This window comes from Rhinolophus sinicus, linkage group LG09 (genome assembly GCF_036562045.2).
Source record: "Rhinolophus sinicus isolate RSC01 linkage group LG09, ASM3656204v1, whole genome shotgun sequence".
Lineage (NCBI taxonomy): Eukaryota > Metazoa > Chordata > Mammalia > Chiroptera > Rhinolophidae > Rhinolophus > Rhinolophus sinicus.
Genome location: NC_133758.1, coordinates 33,527,770 through 33,548,014, shown reverse-complemented (window position 1 = coordinate 33,548,014; position 20,245 = coordinate 33,527,770). Strand labels below are relative to the sequence as shown.

At 38.3% G+C, this 20,245-nt stretch overlaps 1 protein-coding gene across 8 annotated transcripts in view; it reads right to left on the bottom strand.

Annotated features, from left to right (window-relative positions):
• Positions 1-16,160: 16,160 nt before the first annotated feature.
• The window catches only part of TRAPPC8 (trafficking protein particle complex subunit 8), a 78,842-nt gene continuing 74,757 nt past the window's right edge, over positions 16,161-20,245 (bottom strand). For all 8 annotated transcript variants that reach the window (XM_019714079.2, XM_074340195.1, XM_019714076.2 and 5 more), the window contains 2 exons: positions 18,140-18,229; positions 16,161-17,185 (listed from right to left, as the gene is read on the bottom strand). In XM_019714079.2, coding sequence (XP_019569638.1) covers positions 16,951-17,185; positions 18,140-18,229 — 325 coding nt within the window. In that variant the 3' untranslated portion in view covers positions 16,161-16,950. The remainder of the gene's footprint in view (positions 17,186-18,139; positions 18,230-20,245) is intronic.

Below are 20,245 nucleotides of genomic sequence, written 5' to 3'. Positions count from 1 at the left end.
ATCTATACGAGTAATTAATTTGTTCCTGGATTTCTGTCAAAGCCAAATGTGTGAGCTGTCAAGGCTTTGGAATAGTCCCTCGAAGGCAGTGAACTGCTTGAGACAAATATGACCTTGGGAAGGCCCTTGGGAACAACAGCCAGTCTTGGCCTGGCAACAGACACCTTCCTGCAACTCTTGGGTTTATATGTTAACATTCAAAATGGCAATGGTATACGGTCATGTGCTTTAAGAAAACTTAACAGGTGAAAATTTGAAGTTAATTTAAATCAACAAAAGAGGGCTCCTTTTGTATAAAACCACATCACCGGTTCCAACTAAATAGGGACATTGTTTTGATCATTGCAAATAACTCTAATTTTCAAAGTAGCTATTTTTATGAACCACTAAATATATGCATAGATGTATTTTAACGTTACAAACTAGAAAGTGTATATCACACACATACATACACACACACACACACACACACACACACACACACACTTTTCTAATTCACAAATTGGAGGACATAGAATTTTAATTCCCAAAGACACAACAGTTAAAGTTGACATAAAATTCAGAGTTTAATTTGTTCAATTAGGGTCAGCTTGTCTTTCTTTCTTTCTAAAATCTTATCATTCCTACTATATTATTCCATTACATAAAAACTAAAGAATTAAAAATACTCCATAAAAATAAAAGAATTAAAAATACTGCAAAATATGAGAGCTGTGATATTTCTGTCATAAATAAGGAACTAAATGTAAAGCTATGTTACCTGGCAGGAGTTAAAAATCCTCTATAATATTACACCATCTCATATGGGGGAAGAGCTCTGCTAAATATAGAACATTTGAATGTATGCAAAGCCAAAATGTGAATAAGAAAAAGGAAATAACAAGTCTTGGACCAGGTGTCAGCCTCCCCAAATAGAAAAGTTTGTGTGAATACTGGGAACCCTGGAATTGTGTTAGCAGTCATTTGAGGACAGACTGCACAATTGCCTTTATCTGCAAAGAATTTCTGCTTACCATCAGATAATTGAGACATAATACCACGAATTAAATGTCTAGCACAGACTTTCTGCTTATCATGTAACACTAGGCGGTATAAATATGGTTTCTAAGGCTATCTATAGGCCTTGGTTCTTGGCTAGCAATCCTAACAATTTCTTGATATAACACCTCCTTTATTTCTTTAAGATTTCATGCTAAGAACAATTTTCCAGGTGGAATTCATTCTAAAAGCGTTTTGCTACTCTGAATATTACTGAAGAAAGCTTCATCAATGTTCAAAGGCATCCTCAAGGGACATATGGCCCCTTGTGTTGGTAGGCAATTCTCCATGGAATGCTTGTGTTTCTGCATGTCCTGTGAGCCAGAGCATTACCTGGCCTTTAGTTTCAGAAACCTCTTCCAGGATGTGTGTATAGTGAACAGCCTTGGAAACTAGTGTACAGGGTAACAAAGATAACATGTCCTCTGCAGTGAAGGTTGGGCAGGTTTGCTTATAGCCTATTATAAAAGATATAAATAGTCTATAAACAGCAGTTTGAATCTATGTTGCCCCACAATCAAACTGTGAAACCCATTGAGACAAATGAATCAATGTAGCCTGGACTTTACACTTTTGTTTCAATTAGAGAATTTGGCCATTTGGGCAATTTTATTCCATTTTTGAAAACAGACTGTAGTCTGTGTTAACAGCAAGCCTTCAGTTAATTCCTGTTTCAGTGACACAGCTTAGTGTCAGCTGTGCTTTGGCGTCTTAAGGAAAGGCCTGGATTGGCCTCACTTGGAGCCATGCAGCATGGGAGAAGCTGCAGCTGAAGAGAAGCCTGTCACCTATCCAATGACAAGGGTGGGCCTGGAAGTGAGAGTGGCTGTTCTCTAGACAAGCACAGCTGGGATGGACTTATAGTAGGCTAAGTGTCCTTTGGGGTGAGGAGGGGAACCCGGTCAAAACCTAGATTTTAAAGAAGGGAGATGGAGAATTTGGGGGGGAAATTGGTCAACAACAGCAATGCTAAACTCAACCAAATTAACTGCTGTATTCAAAAATGGGTTTAAATAATAAACTATGGCACACCAAACCAGGCTGCCTCCATAAATATATCAGGTTGATCCACTCATTGAACAAATATTTTTAAGCAAATATTTTTGGCCTATAATTTTTGCCTATAATCCTGTGCTGAGATCTAGAGGTATAATAGTGAATAAGATACCTGCCCTCAAGTATCTTTACACGTAGAGGAAACAACATACCTTACTGGCAATGGCTATACAGTTTTGTTAGTTAGGGTTATGTTCAGTAAAAACACCAATGGCTTAAATAAAATTAAAGTTTATTTCTTTTTCACAAAAGTCCAGGAAAACTGTCTCAGGCTACTGTGTAGACTCCACAACCATTAGGACCAAGGGCTTCTACTAACTTCTTGCTCCATTCTCAACACATGGCTTCTACCTTGTAGCTGAAGATGGCTGCTCCAGTTTCAGCCATCCAATCTGAAGGCATCTTGGCTTTCAGAAAAGATAAAAAGAAAGAAGGAAGGCACACTCCCTGCCTTTTAGGACACTTCCCAGAAGTTACACGTGACACTTCAATTACATGCCGTAGGGTAGATTTAGACAAATGGCCACATCTACTCATTAGAGTTCCTTATTCTGACAAGACATGTACCAATAAATATGTGGGGTTCTACTGTGTAAAAGAAGGGGAGAATGGATATTGTGGGATGACCAGCAATCTCCACCATAGCATATATGACACAACACAGTAGGCAATGCATTGGGAAGAGCCCTAACTGGAATCCTGAAGAGCAACTAGGATAGTCTTAGAGGTGTGTGTGGGAGGATACATTCCAGGTAGACGAAAGAGTTTATACAAAGAACCAAAAGTGAGAGAAAGCATAATGCATTGAAGAAGCCCAACATCATTTTGAAAAACAGCATAGAGTACAAGGTTGAGGATTGGGGGAAAATGAGTCTAAAATAAGCCTCAGGATGAAGAACCTGCTGGGAGTTTAGATTTTCTGTAAAGAAAAAAAAGTAGCAAACAAAGAAATAACATGATCAGATTTGGACTTGAGAAGGATACTCTGGCTATAATTTGGAAACTGGATTGTAGATGGGTTGTCCGAGGGGTAGGCCCATTAGATAACTTTAGTAGTAAACCAGATTAGTCATCACAGAAGCCTGGAGTCCGGGAATAGCAATGGAAAAGTAGGCAAATTCACATCATAGGAGATGCATCAACAGGACATGGCAGTGCATTGGATGTGAAGAACGACAGTGATGAAGAAGTTAGGGACAAGGCTCCATGTCCTGGCTTTGATGAAGGTACAAAACAAGGAAGTTGGTAGGAGCACCAGGGTTGGGGAGGGTGGGGTAGCTAAGAGCACTGCTGAATTCGAATGTCTGTAGGACATATAAGTAGTGATGTCCAGGGTTAAAGCTCAGAGAAGAATTTTGGTTGGAAAATAGTGGATCTAAGCTTACATTTAAAAATAATTATAGAGAAGAGAGATCCAAGATGGCAGAGTAGATAAACACTGCCTATATTCTTCTGTGAACACATTAAAATTACGACTAAATTATAGAACAATCAACCTGGAGAACCATCTGAAGTCTAGCCAAACAAAAGTCCTACAATGAAAATATAAAGAAGCCACGTCGAGACTGGTAGGAGGGGTAGAGATATGGAATGGGCTCCACACCTGCATGTGGCAGTTGAGAATCAGGAGGGATATCTTGGCCAACTTGGTTCCCCCAAAGAGCCCCCAGATTCCGCACACAAGGTTCCCCAGGCCAGAGAACTGGGGCAGAGAGAAGGAGCCCCCACAACATCTCACTGTGAAAAGCAGTGGGGATTCCGACTGTTCAGGTGGGCAGAAAGCTACAAGAAACCCAGATATCCTCTTAAATGGCCCACGCACAGACTCACTCACTTGCAGGCACTCACCTTGGGTTCCAGCAGAGGGCCGGTGACTTGTGGGGCCTTGGAGACACACGGTGGGGGAGAGGGGGGCAGACTGAGATGTGTAGGTATGGAGGGAGGACTGGAGGACTGTTGGCATTTTCCCAGTGAGGGGTTAACTTTCGCGCAGCCGGCAGGCAGACGCCATCTTTCCTGTATTGAGCCCTCCCTCTCTGGCCAAATCTGAATCTGATTGGCCTGGTGAGCTCTGTTGCTCCACCCTGCTGACTCTTGGGGAACCTGCCCCACCCAACTCACCCACCGCCAGAGGCACTTTCTACCAGAGCAGCCAACCCCACCTACATTACACTGTTACTTGGAAGACTATCCGAGTGAGGCAGGCCCCCGGTGGGCAGTGACAGGCCTCAGTGTACTCTAAGACTTTTGCCAAATCACTCCAGGCTTAGCACTGCCACCAAACCAGAATTTACAATAACCTGGTGACCACAATTCTTCCCACTCTAGTGACTGCCTGCGACCTTGCCTCATCCAACTCACATACTGCACGAGGCGTTACAGTGGCTGAATCTTAAGGGAGTTGGCAGGTGGCAAAAGGCCTCAGGGTGTCCTGGCTTTTTGCAGAGCTACTCCAGACCTCGTACTGGTGGCAGCCATCCTCAGTTTACAGCGTGGCCTCCTCCAGGTCCAGAACAGTCAACACAATTGCGTATAGCTTTGTAGCTCCTACCAGGTAGCCCCTGGCTGGTCACAGGCAGTGGCTGACCTGGCCCTGCACCAGAGCCCCTCCCAAGAGGGCCCAGAACCAACATACTTGGAGATTGGCTTCAGACCACAGCAGAGCACCGACAATTAGCTTCACAAGTGACACACACAAAAGGGCGGTCTCAGCAGGCACCAGAGCCTGCTGCAATAAATCCCACTGTGGGGACAGAGTCCCAGAGAGCATTTTCCACGCTCTCAGCCTCACATGGAAAGGTGCTGGCTCGGGTAGTAGATGGCCGTCAGCTGTGGCTAGTTGGCCATCAGCTGTAACCAGTTAGCCAATTAGCCATTGATATAACTGCCACGGCTGCGCTGGTTGGAAAGTCAAGTTGGTTGATTGGCATGTAGAAGAGCGGACGGCAGGTTGCAGGTCATGGGGCTCCAGCCTCCAGTGAAACTATAGTACTGCCAGTGAGACGATAGTGGTATGACTCCCCTATCTATGGCTCAGTGGGTGTTCCTTTTTGGCCTCACCATATCTCGCATTCTTATGTGGGGAGCAGGAGCACAGACCCCGCAGGCCACCTTGATGATAAATGGAGCAGCGAGCAGGGTCTGCCACACGACACCCACTCAGTGGAATAAGCCTCCTGCACAGCAGCCCAAAAGCTGTGGACAAGCCAAATCCCACAGCCAGTTAGCCTGAGGTACCAAACTCTTGGTACCCACTGACATACTAAGAGCGATCAAGGCTCAACTACCATTTTTCCCTGAAAATAAGACCTAGCCAGACGATCAACTCTAATGAGCCTTTTGGAGCAAAAATTAATATAAAACCCAGTTTTATTTTACTATAATATAAGACAGAGTCATAATATAATATAATATAATATAATATAATATAATATAATACCGGGTCTTATATTAATTTTTGCTCCAAAAGATGCATTAGAGCTGATTATCTGGTTAGGTCTTATTTTTGGGCAAACAGGGTGGAGAGAGGGCACACACACCCACACAAGGGACACGCCTAGAGCACCTGGCTCAGGTGACCAGGGAGACTGTGCCACTGGGCCCCACAGGACACCTACTACATAAGGCCACCTACAACATAACGTCTGGCCAACACTGGGAGAAAAAGCAAGCTACCTAATACATAGAATAAACACAGAGAGGCAGTCAAAATGAGTACACAAAGAAATGTGTCCCAAATGAAAGAACAGGCGGAAAATCTACCAAAAGAACTAAATGAAATGGAGTCAAGCAACCTACCAGAGACAGAGTTCAAAACAATGGTTATAAGAATGCTCAAGGAACTTAGTGAGAACTTCAACAAAGAGATAGCGAGCATAAAAAAGGGCATAGAAGCCATAAAAAAGAACCAGTCAGAAGTGAAGAATACAATAACTGAAATGAAGAGTGCACTAGAAGAAGCAGATGGTCGAATCAGCAATTTGGAAGACAAGGTAGCAAATAAAACCCAATCAGAACAGCAAAAGGAAAAAAGAACCCAAAACAAATAAGGATAGTTTAAGAGACCTCTGGGACAATATCAAAAGTAAAAACATTCACATCATAAGTGAACCAGAAGAGAGAAGGCAAGAGATTGAGAACCTATTTGAGAAATAATGACTGAAAACTTTCCTAACCTGGTAAAGGAAATAAATATACAAGTCCAGGAAGTGCAGAGAGTCCCAAACGAGATGAACCCAAACAGGCCCACATCTAGATACATCATAATTAAAATGGCAAAGGTTAAAAACAAATAGAGAATCCTAAAAGCAGCAAGAGAAAGGCAATTAGTAATTTATAAGAGAGCTCCCATAAGACTGTCAGCTGATTTCTCTATAGAAACTTTGCAGGCCAAAGGGATTGGCACAAAATATTCAAAGTGACGAAAAATAAGGACCTACAACCAAGATTACTCTACCCAGCAGAGCTATCACTTAGAATCAAAGGACAGATAAAAGTTTCCCAGACAAGAAAAAGCTAAGGAGTTCATCACCAACAAACCAGTATTACAAAGAATGTTAAAGGGACTTCTTTAAGATAGAAAAAGAAAAGAAAAAAAAAGATCAAAATCATGAATGGCAATAGTTACGTATCTATCAACAATTACCTTCAATAAAAAATGGATGAAATGCTCCAATCAAAAGACATAGGAGGGCTTATCCACAGAATGGATAAGAAAACAAAACCCTTACATATGCTGCTTACAAGACTCACTTCAGATCAAAGGACACACAGAGATTGAAAGTAAAGGGATGGGAAAAGATATTTCATGAAAATTAAAATGAAAAAATACCAAAAAAAGCTGGAGTAGCAATAGTTACACCAGACAAAATAGACTTTAAAACAAAGGCTATAAGAAGAGACAATGAAGGACCAAATAATCTCATTTCAGGGTATTTATCTGAACAAACCCAAAGCCTTACTTCAAGGGGACATGTGCACCCATATGTCCATTGCAGCATTGTTTACAATGACCAAGATGTGGAGGCAGCCTGTGTGTCTGTAGATGGAAGACTGGATAGAGGGGGTTGTGCATATATATAGTGGAATATTGCTCGCCAGGGAAGGGAATGGGGTCTTGCCATCTGTGGTGGCATGGATGAACCTGGAGGGTATTGTGCTGAGTGGAGTGTGTCAGACAAAGACAGATGTAATGTGATTTCGCTTATATGTGGAATCTAAGAGCAAAATTAACAAATAAAACAGAAACAAATTCATAGATACAGAAAACATTTTGATGGTTGCCAGATGGGAGGAGAGTTGGGGGTGTGGGTGAAAAAAGGGGGAAAGGATTAAGAACTACAAATGGTTGTTATAAAGTCATCATGGGGATGTAGGGTTTAGCATAAGGAATATAGTCAATATTATTGTAATAACTGTATGGTGTCAGGTAGATACTAGATTTGTTAGGTTGATAGATGGGAGGGGATTGGAGGTAGGGTGAAAAAGGTGAAGGAAGAAGTACAAACTGATAGTTACAAAATAGTCATGGGGATGTAAAGTAAAGCACAGGGAATATAGTCAATTATATGGTAATAACTATGTATAGTGCCAGGTGGGTACTAGACTAGTCAGGGGAATCGCTTCTTAAATTGGATAAATGTCTAACCACTATGTTGTAAACCTGAAATTAATATAAAATAACATTGAATGTCAACTGTAATTGATAAATTTAAAAAGGGGGGGAAGGTAAAGGGGAATAAGAGGTTCAAACTTCCAGGTATAAAACAAATAAGTCATGGGGATGTAATGTACAGCATGGGGAATATAGTCAATAATATTGTGATAGTGTGGTACGGTGTCAGATGGTTGCTGGACTTATCATGCTGATCACTTCTTTAGGTATATGAATGTTGAATAACTGTGGTGTATCCCTGAAACTAATATAATATTGTATATTAGCTATATTTTTAATATAAAATGTTAGAAAATAAAAATAATTGTAATCCATAAATGTGTTTGTGAAAAGTATCCGATTCCAAGTTCCTATATGGGAAACCTAAATTTATGTTTTAAAATAATTATAATAGGAACATGAGTGTTTGTGTAAAGTAGTCACTTCCAAGCTTCTGTATACAAGAACATAGGGATTACTATACTACATTAATTATTAGCAATAATCATTTATTTTACAAATTGTACCTGAGTTGCAGTTACCCATTTTCTGATTGATTCAATACATTAATGTGAAATATGCAGCATAAAAATGTAACTGCCAGGCAGATAGTCCCAATATTTTAAATATTAAACTTAACAGTTTTGAATATACCCAAACTGCAATTCATTTTAAGACTAACAGACATTTCCTAGCTTTTAATTAACTTTCCTTGAATCTACAATTCTGGTTTTCATAATAGAAAAATAGCTTTCTAAAGAATAGCATTAGGCTTAGATTTCATTTATTATATACGAATATTTTAAAAATTCATTTTATCTTAACTCTGAATGTTTTTTCTATTATACAGCTATTTCTTTGTTGTCTTCTTTATTAATTCACCTAGTTTTTGAATAGTTAATTTTTTAAATGTGTAATTATGCACCCTAAAAGTTCAGGTGAAAGAGCACTTTCCCCGATTTTTGTATGATTGTTAAATCAGGAGTTCATGGAAGCATGGAAATAAAAAACACAGGAGTAGAATCAAGCCCCTCTTTTTAATGGAAATCCTCCACTGTGCCCAAAACAGCCCACATTTTAACCAACGATTCGGCCTAACTGTTGATGGTTGAATAAAGACAAAGGAGACTCAGAAGGAGCATCAGAGGTATTGGAGAAAAACGAGAACGGTGTTCTGTCCTGAAAGTCAAGATGAGAATTTCTCTTGTTTGTGTTTGAATCTGATGAAAAACACAGAAGGCAGGGCTGAACAAAAATTTGTACTGACAAGCCATTTTTAAGAAAAAAGTCTTGAAATGAGGCAGAGTGGCGGCAAAATATTCGTCAGCAACTTCTACAGCTATTAATCTTGGTAAGATAAAAAAATAGCAAAGGCTAAAATTACTCAATATATAGACCCATCAATCATAAGGAAAATGGCTGGAACACAGCATTATCAAACATACACTAATATTGACACAAAGAAACCTAAGTTGTTCTGTAAAATAAATGAAATGAGTTGTTAAAATGGGACTCTGTTTTCATTTTAATTCATGCCCCCAAATTCCAAGAATAAAACTAAAGATGGAACCTACTCCCATATTCTAAAGTGAGGTACTCAACAGCCTATGCAGGATTCACAAAGGAGACAGTTGGCATTCAGTTGACTCAGCACCCACCTCAAGGGTATAAGGAGGGTTAAGTCTAGGGCTTCAAAGGAACTTCTCAACAGTTTGACCTGGGGCTCATGAAGAGGTGAGCGCTAGGCCCATGCCTGGAAAAGCTGAAAGGTAATAAATTGTTTGTGGCTAATTCCTCTCATAGAAGAGCAAGGAACGGTAGCTGCCTTGGGAACATTCTGTACTTGCAATTTGTTGGGACTATCGTAAGAATCAGACATGAGACATGGGCATCCTATGGCTGGATTTAAAAGGGGTTCACCTACAGGGACTGAGAGCCCAAGAGAGAAAGACAGCCATAAACAGCCACCCAAGGAGGTATCACCTACATTCGAGGAACTTTAAGGTGAGTGTCTCCAGTGATGGGGTCTCCCAAGAACCCACAACGCATTCCCTGATAGAGTCAGCTTTAAGGAGCTTCCAGGACCACAGTGCCCAGAGAACAACACCAAGGCCAGAATAACACAGCACCAGTGAGGTAAGACCTTTCTGATAAATACTGACTCTATGCATTCATGGAGAAGATAATTCTCAGTTCTATCATCACATTCATAAAAACGCCAAATTCCTGAGGAAAACTAAAAAGTGAACATTTTTGTTGTTGAATGTAAATTCAGGATTCCTACTCAGATCTGCTAAATTAAATTATCTGGGGTAGGGGTTGCAAATTAGCTTTTGTTTTTAGTTATTTTAATTTTAAAATAAAGATATTTGCATGGTTTGAAATGTGAAGAGATTACAGAGTAAAATAAAATCTCCCTCCCACTCCTATCCCATAATCATCAACTTTGCAGTCCAGAAACAACCACTATTATCAGGTCCTAGTGTAATCTTCCAGAAATATGGTCTAAAAAGCATGCAGTTTTCAAAATATATACTTAAATAGCAGCCACCAAGTCATGCTTGCTGGGATAAAATCCATTCAAATTTTAGAGAATCCTATATCATAACCTAATATTTTTCATTGGTAGTAATATTTGTAATGCTTTGGCGAACCATTTTTTGGACAAAATAAGGTTGTTGGATTATTTACTTGTTTTAAGATAAAATATTATATTTCAATACAAGAAACTAAGATATAAAAAAGCAGCATGAAACTGAGACTATGGGTAAAGGCATGATGGGAGAATTATGTCACATGCATGCTCCTTGATATAGTACAAGGCTTAAACTGCTAATGAAAACAAAATTTTCTTTATAAGCAAAAACATATAGCGAGCCCTCAAACATCAAGAGGTAACTGGATTTCCACAGCACAAGTACAGTATGAACAGTGGGTACCCATCATGTTAACAAAAATTTTTAATGGGACAACTATTACACATGAATTCCTATGTATGCAAGTATGTGATTCAGTTTCAAAAGCTCATTTTTATTAAACTAAAAGCCAGGATTCAGAATATTTGTCATTTATGAAGCTTTCCATATATTAAAGCCGGTGAAGAGTTACTGTGTACTGGCACTGTTAATCACAAAATTCATTCAGCTTTTAATAGACAAAAGGCAATTTAATCAATTCAATTCTATTTATCTCAACAAGAACTTCTAGCATATGCCCTTACTCCTCTAAGTATTAAGGGATGATATGAAGGAAGCAAAGCTCATAGTTGATACACATGTAGCCAAAGCCTGCAATCAAAATAAATCCTGTAATGAACAAAATTAGAAACTTAAAACACCACAATGGTTGCTATAGACAGAATTGATTATGGGTTTATGGTTCATACAGCTATTTGAAATTGCAGCTATTAGGCTTACAGAGAGCCTTCTCAAGTGGAATTTAAGTAAATCATATTTAAAAATAATAGATTTATTGAGTCAACTGTAATTGAAAAATTAAAAAATTTTAAATCTTCTTACCCTATTTTTCTTCATAAAACTTTAAAAAATAATAATACATTTGTTATTTACTACCTGTCAGTCACTAAACTAAGAAATTTCTGGAATTAAGTCATTTGCTCCTCACAGTGATTTAGTGAGATGGGAACTATTGTAGCCACACCACACAGATGAGAAAACTAAGGTGCTTGGTTAAGTGACTTTTATTTTCCCAAGGTCTCATATTTGGTAAGGAGTAAAGCCATGGATTCAAACTGGGTAATCTGATTTAGGAGCCACTCACACTAGATTTTCCAAGGCAGTCTCGTTTGCAGAGACTATGGTCTATTATCCACATGTAAACTTATATGCCTGAAATCATAGACTCTTACTTTATTACTTAGAAGATATTATAATCTTCCTTTAAAGAGCTAAGTAATACTAAGTATTTAAGCATTACACTTGATATCTCAATTCTGGTGTTGGTTTTGAAACCAGTGTTTTAGTTTACAATACTGTAACTTCTGTTTGAAAACTTGTAAGATTATTTATGCCGATTTCTTCTAAACAGTCCCAGATTTTCACTTTTGGGTAACTGTGAGATACTTCAGAAAGCTGTCCAAATGACTGAATCAAGCTGGCAAACTTAGGAAAGCCTGGGGCCCTTTTGGTTTCAGTCATCTTGCTCAATAATACCATATACCACTAGCAGGAATTCTCCAGATACATCAAAACTCCGATTTGTAGCTCACCGACACATCATTTAGTCATTTAGCCACGATTTAGTACGTACTGGACACCAACCACGTTCCAAGCACTTTAAAACCCATTACCTCACCTAAATATACCAGACAAAGAATCCTGTGTTATAAAGAAACAGAGAGATTTGTCCACAGCCAACAAGTGGGGATGGAGGAATTCTTATCCATATCTTTTATCAGTTTTTATTAACAATTTTCTATTTTAGCCTCCATTTTAGATTGCATTACGAAAAATTAAAGGACTTTCTGATCAATACATTATTTACAATGTCTAAAATATTAAAAGTTTCAAGAAAATTATTCATCTTTTCTCTGGATGAGGTGAAGACTACTAAAAAGTCAGCAGCAGTTTTCATTATGAAGTATATCTTGGGTTAATATCTTTAGTACCTGAGGCTGGTAGATTATCATTAATGTGCCTCATTCTAATTCTCTGTAGCCAATAAAAAATGTTTAATGCTAATCCCAATTCCACTAAGTGCTATCTCATAATAAAATGCCAATTTCAACATTTTACAGGTAAATTGCCATGGATGTATTGATGCAGAATTGTACTCGTGGCGCCCTCTAGTGGATATAGTTGGTTTCAGGAATCACTTGCTAGGTTTTAGTGAAACCTGCATTAGAAAGGAATGAAGCATCCCTTCGCCCTGTGCTTTCTCCTTTGTTCTCTGATCTCGTAGCTCCCCACGATATGCCGATAGTCACTCAGTGTTAAAGCTAATAAAACGTGATTTACAGAGACAGGTGTTTATTTACCAAAACAGCCACACCTGTTCATTTACATATAATTTCTGGAAGCTTTTGTGGTATAATGGAAGAGCTGAGTAGTTTGCAAATGACTATATGAGATGCAAGGCCCATAATACTAACTGCGACTTTGCAGAAAAAGTTTCCCAGCCTTTAGTCTATGAGCACATCACTAGTTCCTGAGAAATACATTGGCTAGGAAGGGCTGGTCCCTATGAAATGCTTGGGAAACTCGCCATGAATGCACATGAGCAATAAAGAAATCTCTTTAATTTTAATTCCATTATTTCCCTAATTTGTTTAGCTAGGGAACTCTTTTTTCACCTAATTCCTCAGCAAGGCCCATAAATGAAAATCTTTTTAATATCTCCAAAGATTCAGGTTCTTTTTGTTGACAGATATAATAGACATAAATAACTTGTGGAGAGTAGATAATAGTAAGATATTTAGGAAGTGGTGAATTTTGAGTATTTATTCCCTTTATTTTCAATAGCACGTATCCAGTTGTGACTTTATGTAACAGCTTTTCATAAGTGGCTGTGTTGTTTCACATCTGGTTCATGGAATTCCTGCAAATTTAACAATGGGTTCTCATGAGCCGGGTGAATGTGCTTTCATTTTCTTCCTTAGGCTTTTTTACAAGCCCACGGACCGAAACTTTCAAGAAGGAAGTAAGTGTCCTTAGATGTAACCTTGCTCTCCGACTTGCCCCACAGCCCCTGAACCGCAGGGCTGGAGTGGAGAAGCCAGAGACCCACGTAAGATCCAGAAGCACAGGCCGCATTGCAGACATGTGCAGACTAGCAACCCGGCTCTCAAGAGTAGCTCCACGCCCATGTTTTGAATCTTGAATCTTTTTGAGCCTATAAAACCAGGTCTTTCGATCGCTCCTCACTTCTGTGCAGCTGCCCATTGGAGGGTTACTGGAACAAACCATGGTAGCCGCCCAAGAATGGCACAGGGCTGATCCCCACCACCCCCAGACTTGGCAGAGCCGGGCTCCACAGCCACTCCCGCCCACCCCACAGCCTGTCCAATTACAGAGACCTCCCTTGGAAACACCCGCCTCCCCTTCCTCTATCTGCATCAGGGCTGTGTTAAAATTCCCTATAGTCCCTCGTGCAGCCTAATGCCCCTTTTCTAGTTCAAGTTATTTTGAAACCAGACTTTCTAATCAACAGATACTAATATTTTTCAAAAGATTTCAGACTTTTATATACTACACCCTGGTGGAAAGTTTATTGAACTTAGACATACCATTCACATGCAAAAAAGAACACCCATTTTTGCGTTTCACAAGCATCCAGTTCTCAGATGTGTCCCTTCTTGCCAACAAGTACAGCATAATTCAAGTAGGTAAGGAACTGAGAACTGTTGAAGTTGGTAAAGCTGACTCTTCTATCACAGCTTAAAAATCAAACAATGAGAACAGGAGCTGAGTGGCTGGGTAGGGGATATGGAAAACACACTCTACCCCTAAGGTAAACAACTACAGCCCAGTAATGCTGGGAACACACAATGGAAGAGTATCGAACAGGGTTAACGCTGAGAAAAATTATGAAATCCGCCAAGTGTTTCTTCCGCATCCTATCACTTCCTCCTCTCGAGCCTCACGCCCCATTCCTGCTCCTCCCACCAGCACGCCTGTGTCCCATTCCATTTAAAGCTGTGCTCTTACAAGCTGCCTGACAAATCTTACATTTTAAAGATGGATATGGGTATGTTCTTACGGTTACCTACAGGCATCTGCATGTAATATTGTCTTCTGGAAATCAGGCCTAAGCGTATGAGTCTTTAATGGAAGAATTTCAATTGAAATTGAAAGTTATTTGGGCTGCACGAGCCTCAACATACTCAGTAGTCCTCTAAGCAGCTGATTTATAAGGTAATTTTTGTCAGGAGGCATTTCCTTTGCTGTGTAACGGACAGTCCCTATTCTTTGCTGCCCCTACAAGGCCCCACAGCAAAGCCTCAAATGCCTTGCCTATCTTTAGAGCTCTGATCTACCAGGTCTCTTGTTGAATAATTTTACATTTAGGATCACCTTTTTGTTTAGTGATTTCACCTCACCCTTAACCCCTCTGTTCTCTTACCTTCTATCCAGTCTTTCTGGATTCCTGTACTTACCACAAACACTTGCAGTAGATGCTTGAGATAGCTCATTGAAATTTAGTGCTAATTTTTCCGTTTACAGATAATTTGAGGTTAGTAGTATTCTGTCTAGTTATGCTAAAAGCATGAGTTAAGTATGGCTTCCCTTGTTCTTCTTGTTGATTTGTATATTTATTTGGAGAATGAATAGAAAGATTTCGATTTAGGCAGACACCACTGTCCTAGGACCACCTGGAAGTAAACTCGCTGGTTTTATTTGTCTGAAAATATCTTAGTTTCATTTCTATTCTTGAAAGGTATTCATGCTGAGTTCAGAATTTTGGCTTAGCAGTTAGTTTCTTTCAACCCTTTGAAGATCATCCGCTATTTTCTGCTTCCATTTTTTAGTGAAAAGTAAGCTTTGTTGAATTATTGTTATCATTCAAGTAAGTTTTGTCTTCTGTTCAAGATTGTTTCCTCCATCTTTCATTTCCAGCAGTTTCACTATGATGCATCTGGGTATCAATTTCTTTTTATTTATGTTGTTTGGGATTTACTAAACTACTTGAATCTGTATCTTGATGTCCATCTTGGAAAATTCTGAGATTCTCTTCAAACACTGCTTTTCCCCCATCCTCTCTCTTCTTTCTAAGAGTCCAAATAAACAGAAAAGACTTTCTCACTGAACCCAGTAGGTCTCTGATCTTTTTCTTTTGCCTATTTTTCATTCTTTTCCTCTCCTTGTTCAGTTTTTCCTGACCTATATACTTCTTGTCTCAAAGCATGTCAAATGTAAGGTTCTGCCTCTCAGCTGTTTCCTTCTAAGTGGGCAAACACTCCCAAGGCAAGGTCGTTCCAAATGCGGGTTTCATTTCTCTGAACTGTCCTCTGGATTTTGGTCCTCTAATAACTGACTGTATTGGTAACACTTTGGTTTCAGTAAGATGTTTTCTTCCATTTTGGTCAGACTTTTTCTTTTCCTTCAGGAGGAAGGCTAAATTACCTAGTCTTCCATAACCAGCACCAGAGTCTGCAATGTGGTTATTCATAATAGGTTCAATAAGCATGATCTTCTTTTCTCCCAGGATATAAAAAGATAATCCAAATTTGTAACTGGGCATTAGACATGACACACTTAAAGACTATTCATTCGCTCATGTATATAACAAGGCTACCAAGGACTGTAAGAACAAAGGCTGTACTTCTCTTTTGGAAACAAAGATGGAAACACTTTCTCAGGAAGTTGGTCTGGTATCTGCTATACGGTTGGCACTCATTTTAAATAAAGAATATATTAGGTCCTCAGAATAAAAATAAAGGCATCTAATAAACCTATACAGTGAATAGGATGTCTTTATTCTATTTACAGTACATTTGTTATAAATATAATACATTTTTGAAAAGATTATTTTTAATTAACTTGAGATTTATATTTTAAACAGATCAACTCAATTGTTAAAGTTACATAATAAAGAATATGATAATTTAAATGACAAAAATCTCATACCGTGAAATAGTGCACTCTCTGCTGAGATGAGTGAGGGGGGAAAAAAGTCAAACTCCTTTCAAAACTATATTCAAAGCATCAGAAAAAAATTTTCTTTTTACAAAGTTATATATAAGCCATAGGAACCACCAGATACTGAAGTATGATGACTCTAAACCAAAGTTCGAAACTGATTTTAGAGAATTGTGAGACAGGAAAACTTGTATTTAACACTCTATTGAACTTCACAGTAAAGCTGGAATTTATAGGCTAATGGCTTAACCAAGTGTTGTCAACAAGGCCTTTCCTTCCTCAAAAATCATCTCCTAATAGTCATATACCATTGATAAGTTGTAACAGCAGACTTAGACATTGTTTTTCAAGGTGGGGCTTAATAAGGTGCAAGGATATGTTGAAAGTCTGTATTATGAGCATGTAAATTATTACCAGGTTTAAAGAAATACAAAAAAGGAATATCAATATTCTCAGTCCAACGTGCTTTGCATCGTCAACAAATTGACAAGTCCAAAGTATTTTGCAGTGATCTGACACCAACCTCCAGAACAAGTTAGGTATTTCAAATACTGCTGTAAAACCCATTCTATAAAATAAAACTGATTCCTGTGGATTTACAAGATGTCACGCATTATTAATGATGATCAGGGCAGGCATGGAGTTCTGCTGACTTGTTTCAAACACTGTAACTTGGTCCGATAACTTGGCGAATACCCTAGGAGTTCCAAGGTTATAAACACCTGTATGGACAAAGCATGCTTTCAGCTGCAAAGTCTGAATCTCTTCGCTTTTCAGCTGAAGTTTATATTGTGTTTGTCCAAGCCACGTAAATGATCCATGGATTTCCAATGCTTCTGGACTAAGGAAGGAGGAAAACGTTAAGTTGGAGGGCTTTTCTTTATAAATTTTTCCCCAAAGTCCCAATAACACATCCCTTTCATCTAGCAATTCTATTTCTAGAAATCATTTTATGAAGCCAAGTGTTTATTAATATTAACAATAATGGCAATAGCTACTATTATTACCATTGCTATAATACCTATCATTTATTAATAATTACTATGTTCCAGGTTAATGCTAAGAGTGAATTATCTTATTTAACACTCAAAACAGTAGCTAGTAAATGATGGAACCTGATTTCAAACCTGAGCTTTTAACCACCACTTGGTTGACCATACATAAAAATAAATGTGTATACAAGAATGCTTATAGTATTAAAACTGTTTATATTATAATATTGAAAAACAGAAAGCAACCCTGTATTAACCAATATGGCATTAGCCAATTAATTTATGATACACATAATCATATACAGAATGTGTCAGATTTCAGAGAGCTGCCCCCAGATCCTGTTTGGGGTGTTAAATAATGGTCAGTTTCACATTACTTTTCTAAAAATCCAAAAATTTCTGAATTCCAAAAAACAGCTGGCTCTTAAGAGTATCAGACATGGGAGTATGGAGCTATATATCTTTTTTTACAATCAGGGAAAAAAACTAAAAAAAAATTATCATAAACTTGTTGGTTTTCAATTTGAGGGTTCATCACCAACAAACTTTTATAAAATTTTTTGTCTCTGGCCAAATTAATTTGCTGCTTTTGGAAATTGCTTTCCATTTTGTCAGCACTGTAATGCTCAGACAATCCTCTGTAACTCTTCTATAACACTATAATACCAAACAAAAAAATCAGGGCACGCCTGCACAAACTTTTCCTATCCATGTTAGTAATTATTTGTAGAATTTCAAAATATTAAATTGTTCTCAAGTCAATCTTAAACTACAAAATAATCTTGCACTGAATGAATCTTTACCTCGTTGTTTTATGCCGAAGATCAACTATCACATCAACGTCAGCCTTAGAACAATTGGAAAGTAAAAGGGTGACTGGTACTAAACAAAGGCTTTGGAAGAAAAATAAACAAAAAAGATTAACTGTGTTATTTTTAAAAGCTACCAAAAACCAACTTTTAAGAAAACAACAAAAAATGCTTCTCAAAAACAATTACATTTAAGTAAGGAAAAAAAACTGAGTTCCAAAATCACTTAAAACAAATAGTGTAAATAAAAAGTGAAACATATTAATTGCCTGAATAAATATGAGAATATACTTGTATACATCCACAAAACCTTTTTATTTCAATTTATTACAGCTAATCTTAAAAAATAACTACAATATTTCTAAGTGTTTTTTCCCAAAATGAAAAACGAAAGTAAATAATTTCAACTACAAAAGATCAATGGAGAAAAAAATAAATCATTAAAATGCCAACAACTAATCCTGTTCTCTTTATGTTTCTTGAAAATTACTTAATTTTGAGAACTTGGCCTAGAATAACATTTGCTTTTCTATCCAATTTGCATAAAAGTCATCACGTTCTGGAGAATATGAAAACTATTTCTGTATACGTTATAAAGAAAGCCCTTTCAAGTGGACACATTTGCTCAGATAATCTAGTTTCTGATATCACTTTATAATTAATAAATTACTAAAGCCTAAGAAGGACAGATAGTGACAGAAGAGGACATATGAACACACTGGTGTAGATTTCAAATCAAGAACATAATAAATGGACATAATCTATTAACAAATGAAGCCTGGTGCATACTATTTATATTTTACCCTATAAACACAAAGAACAAAGAGATAGTAAAGAAGAAAAAATAGTAACCTTATAAGCTCACACAAAATAACTTTAAAATTCTGCTCAATGTATTTCATGCTTTAAGAAATTTTATATCCTCTTACTGAGAAATACTTTCTAAACAATTCTGCAAGTAACAGACTTCCCTAAACAAAAACTAAGATAATTCAAAAACACATCCTTCGGTTGTGCTGGTGCTAATGCCCTTACCTCTCCCACAAACTTCTCACAAAGAGAAGAGGGCAGCGCGACTACCAAGCAGGTTTCCAGTCTCAAGCACCTCATTAAAAGTGAAATTCCAGTAGTGTCGTTTGTCAGCCAAAGCAAAACCTCAGGAACTTTTGCTATTCTGTTCCCATCTGATTCTCAAATGTCAAATTCTCCATGCCTTACCTAAATGCTTCTACTAAAAAAAGAAATGCGAATATCTGGATGTTTCCTAGCCCCAAACCAAACTCAACTTTGTCCCTCCTCTTTCTCCACTCACTGTTTCAGCGAATAGCACCCCATGCACCCCAGCAAACCTTGGGCATTATACTAAGGGCTTTTAATTGGGAATGGGGGGTACCACCCATTCCTGATTTTCTATTATTCTTCACAAATTCCTGTCAACTTTTTCTCCCACACATCTCTGGAACCTGGTAACTTCATTCCATCTTCATTTCCCTTACAATTTCAAGTCACCCCGCCTCTTGGTTTATTGCAATAGTCTCTGAATTAGCGCCCCAATGGAATCCATTCTCTACCGGGGTATTTCTTACATATGACCTGTGGTTTCTCACACTTCAGTGAGCACCAGAACCACCTGCAGGGCTTGTTAAAACACACTACTGGGGCTACTCCAGAGTTTCTGATTCGGGAGGTCCGGCTATGGCCCAAGACCAGGATTTCTCCGTTCCCAGAACATGATGACGAGGCTGGTCTGGGACCACATTCTGAAAATCACTGCTTTACACACTAGTCTTTCTAAAATGCTAATTTCATGAGCCACAAACAGTGTTTAGAGATCAAATTGCTGACAACTATTCCCGCACCACCAAAATCAGGCATTATGAAAAGCATGGGTACTAGAGTCAGACTGCTCAGGATCAAATGTCAGCTCAACAACTCTATACTGCACTTTTCTCAACTGTAAACAGAACAGTAATTGTACCTATCTCTGAGGTTGTTGTGGTGATTAGGTAAGATCAAATATGTTAAGTGCTGAGGATAATGTTGAAAAGCTCCATGAACAGTATCTAAATGGCTTTGTATTTGAAAATCTGTGGCAGCTAA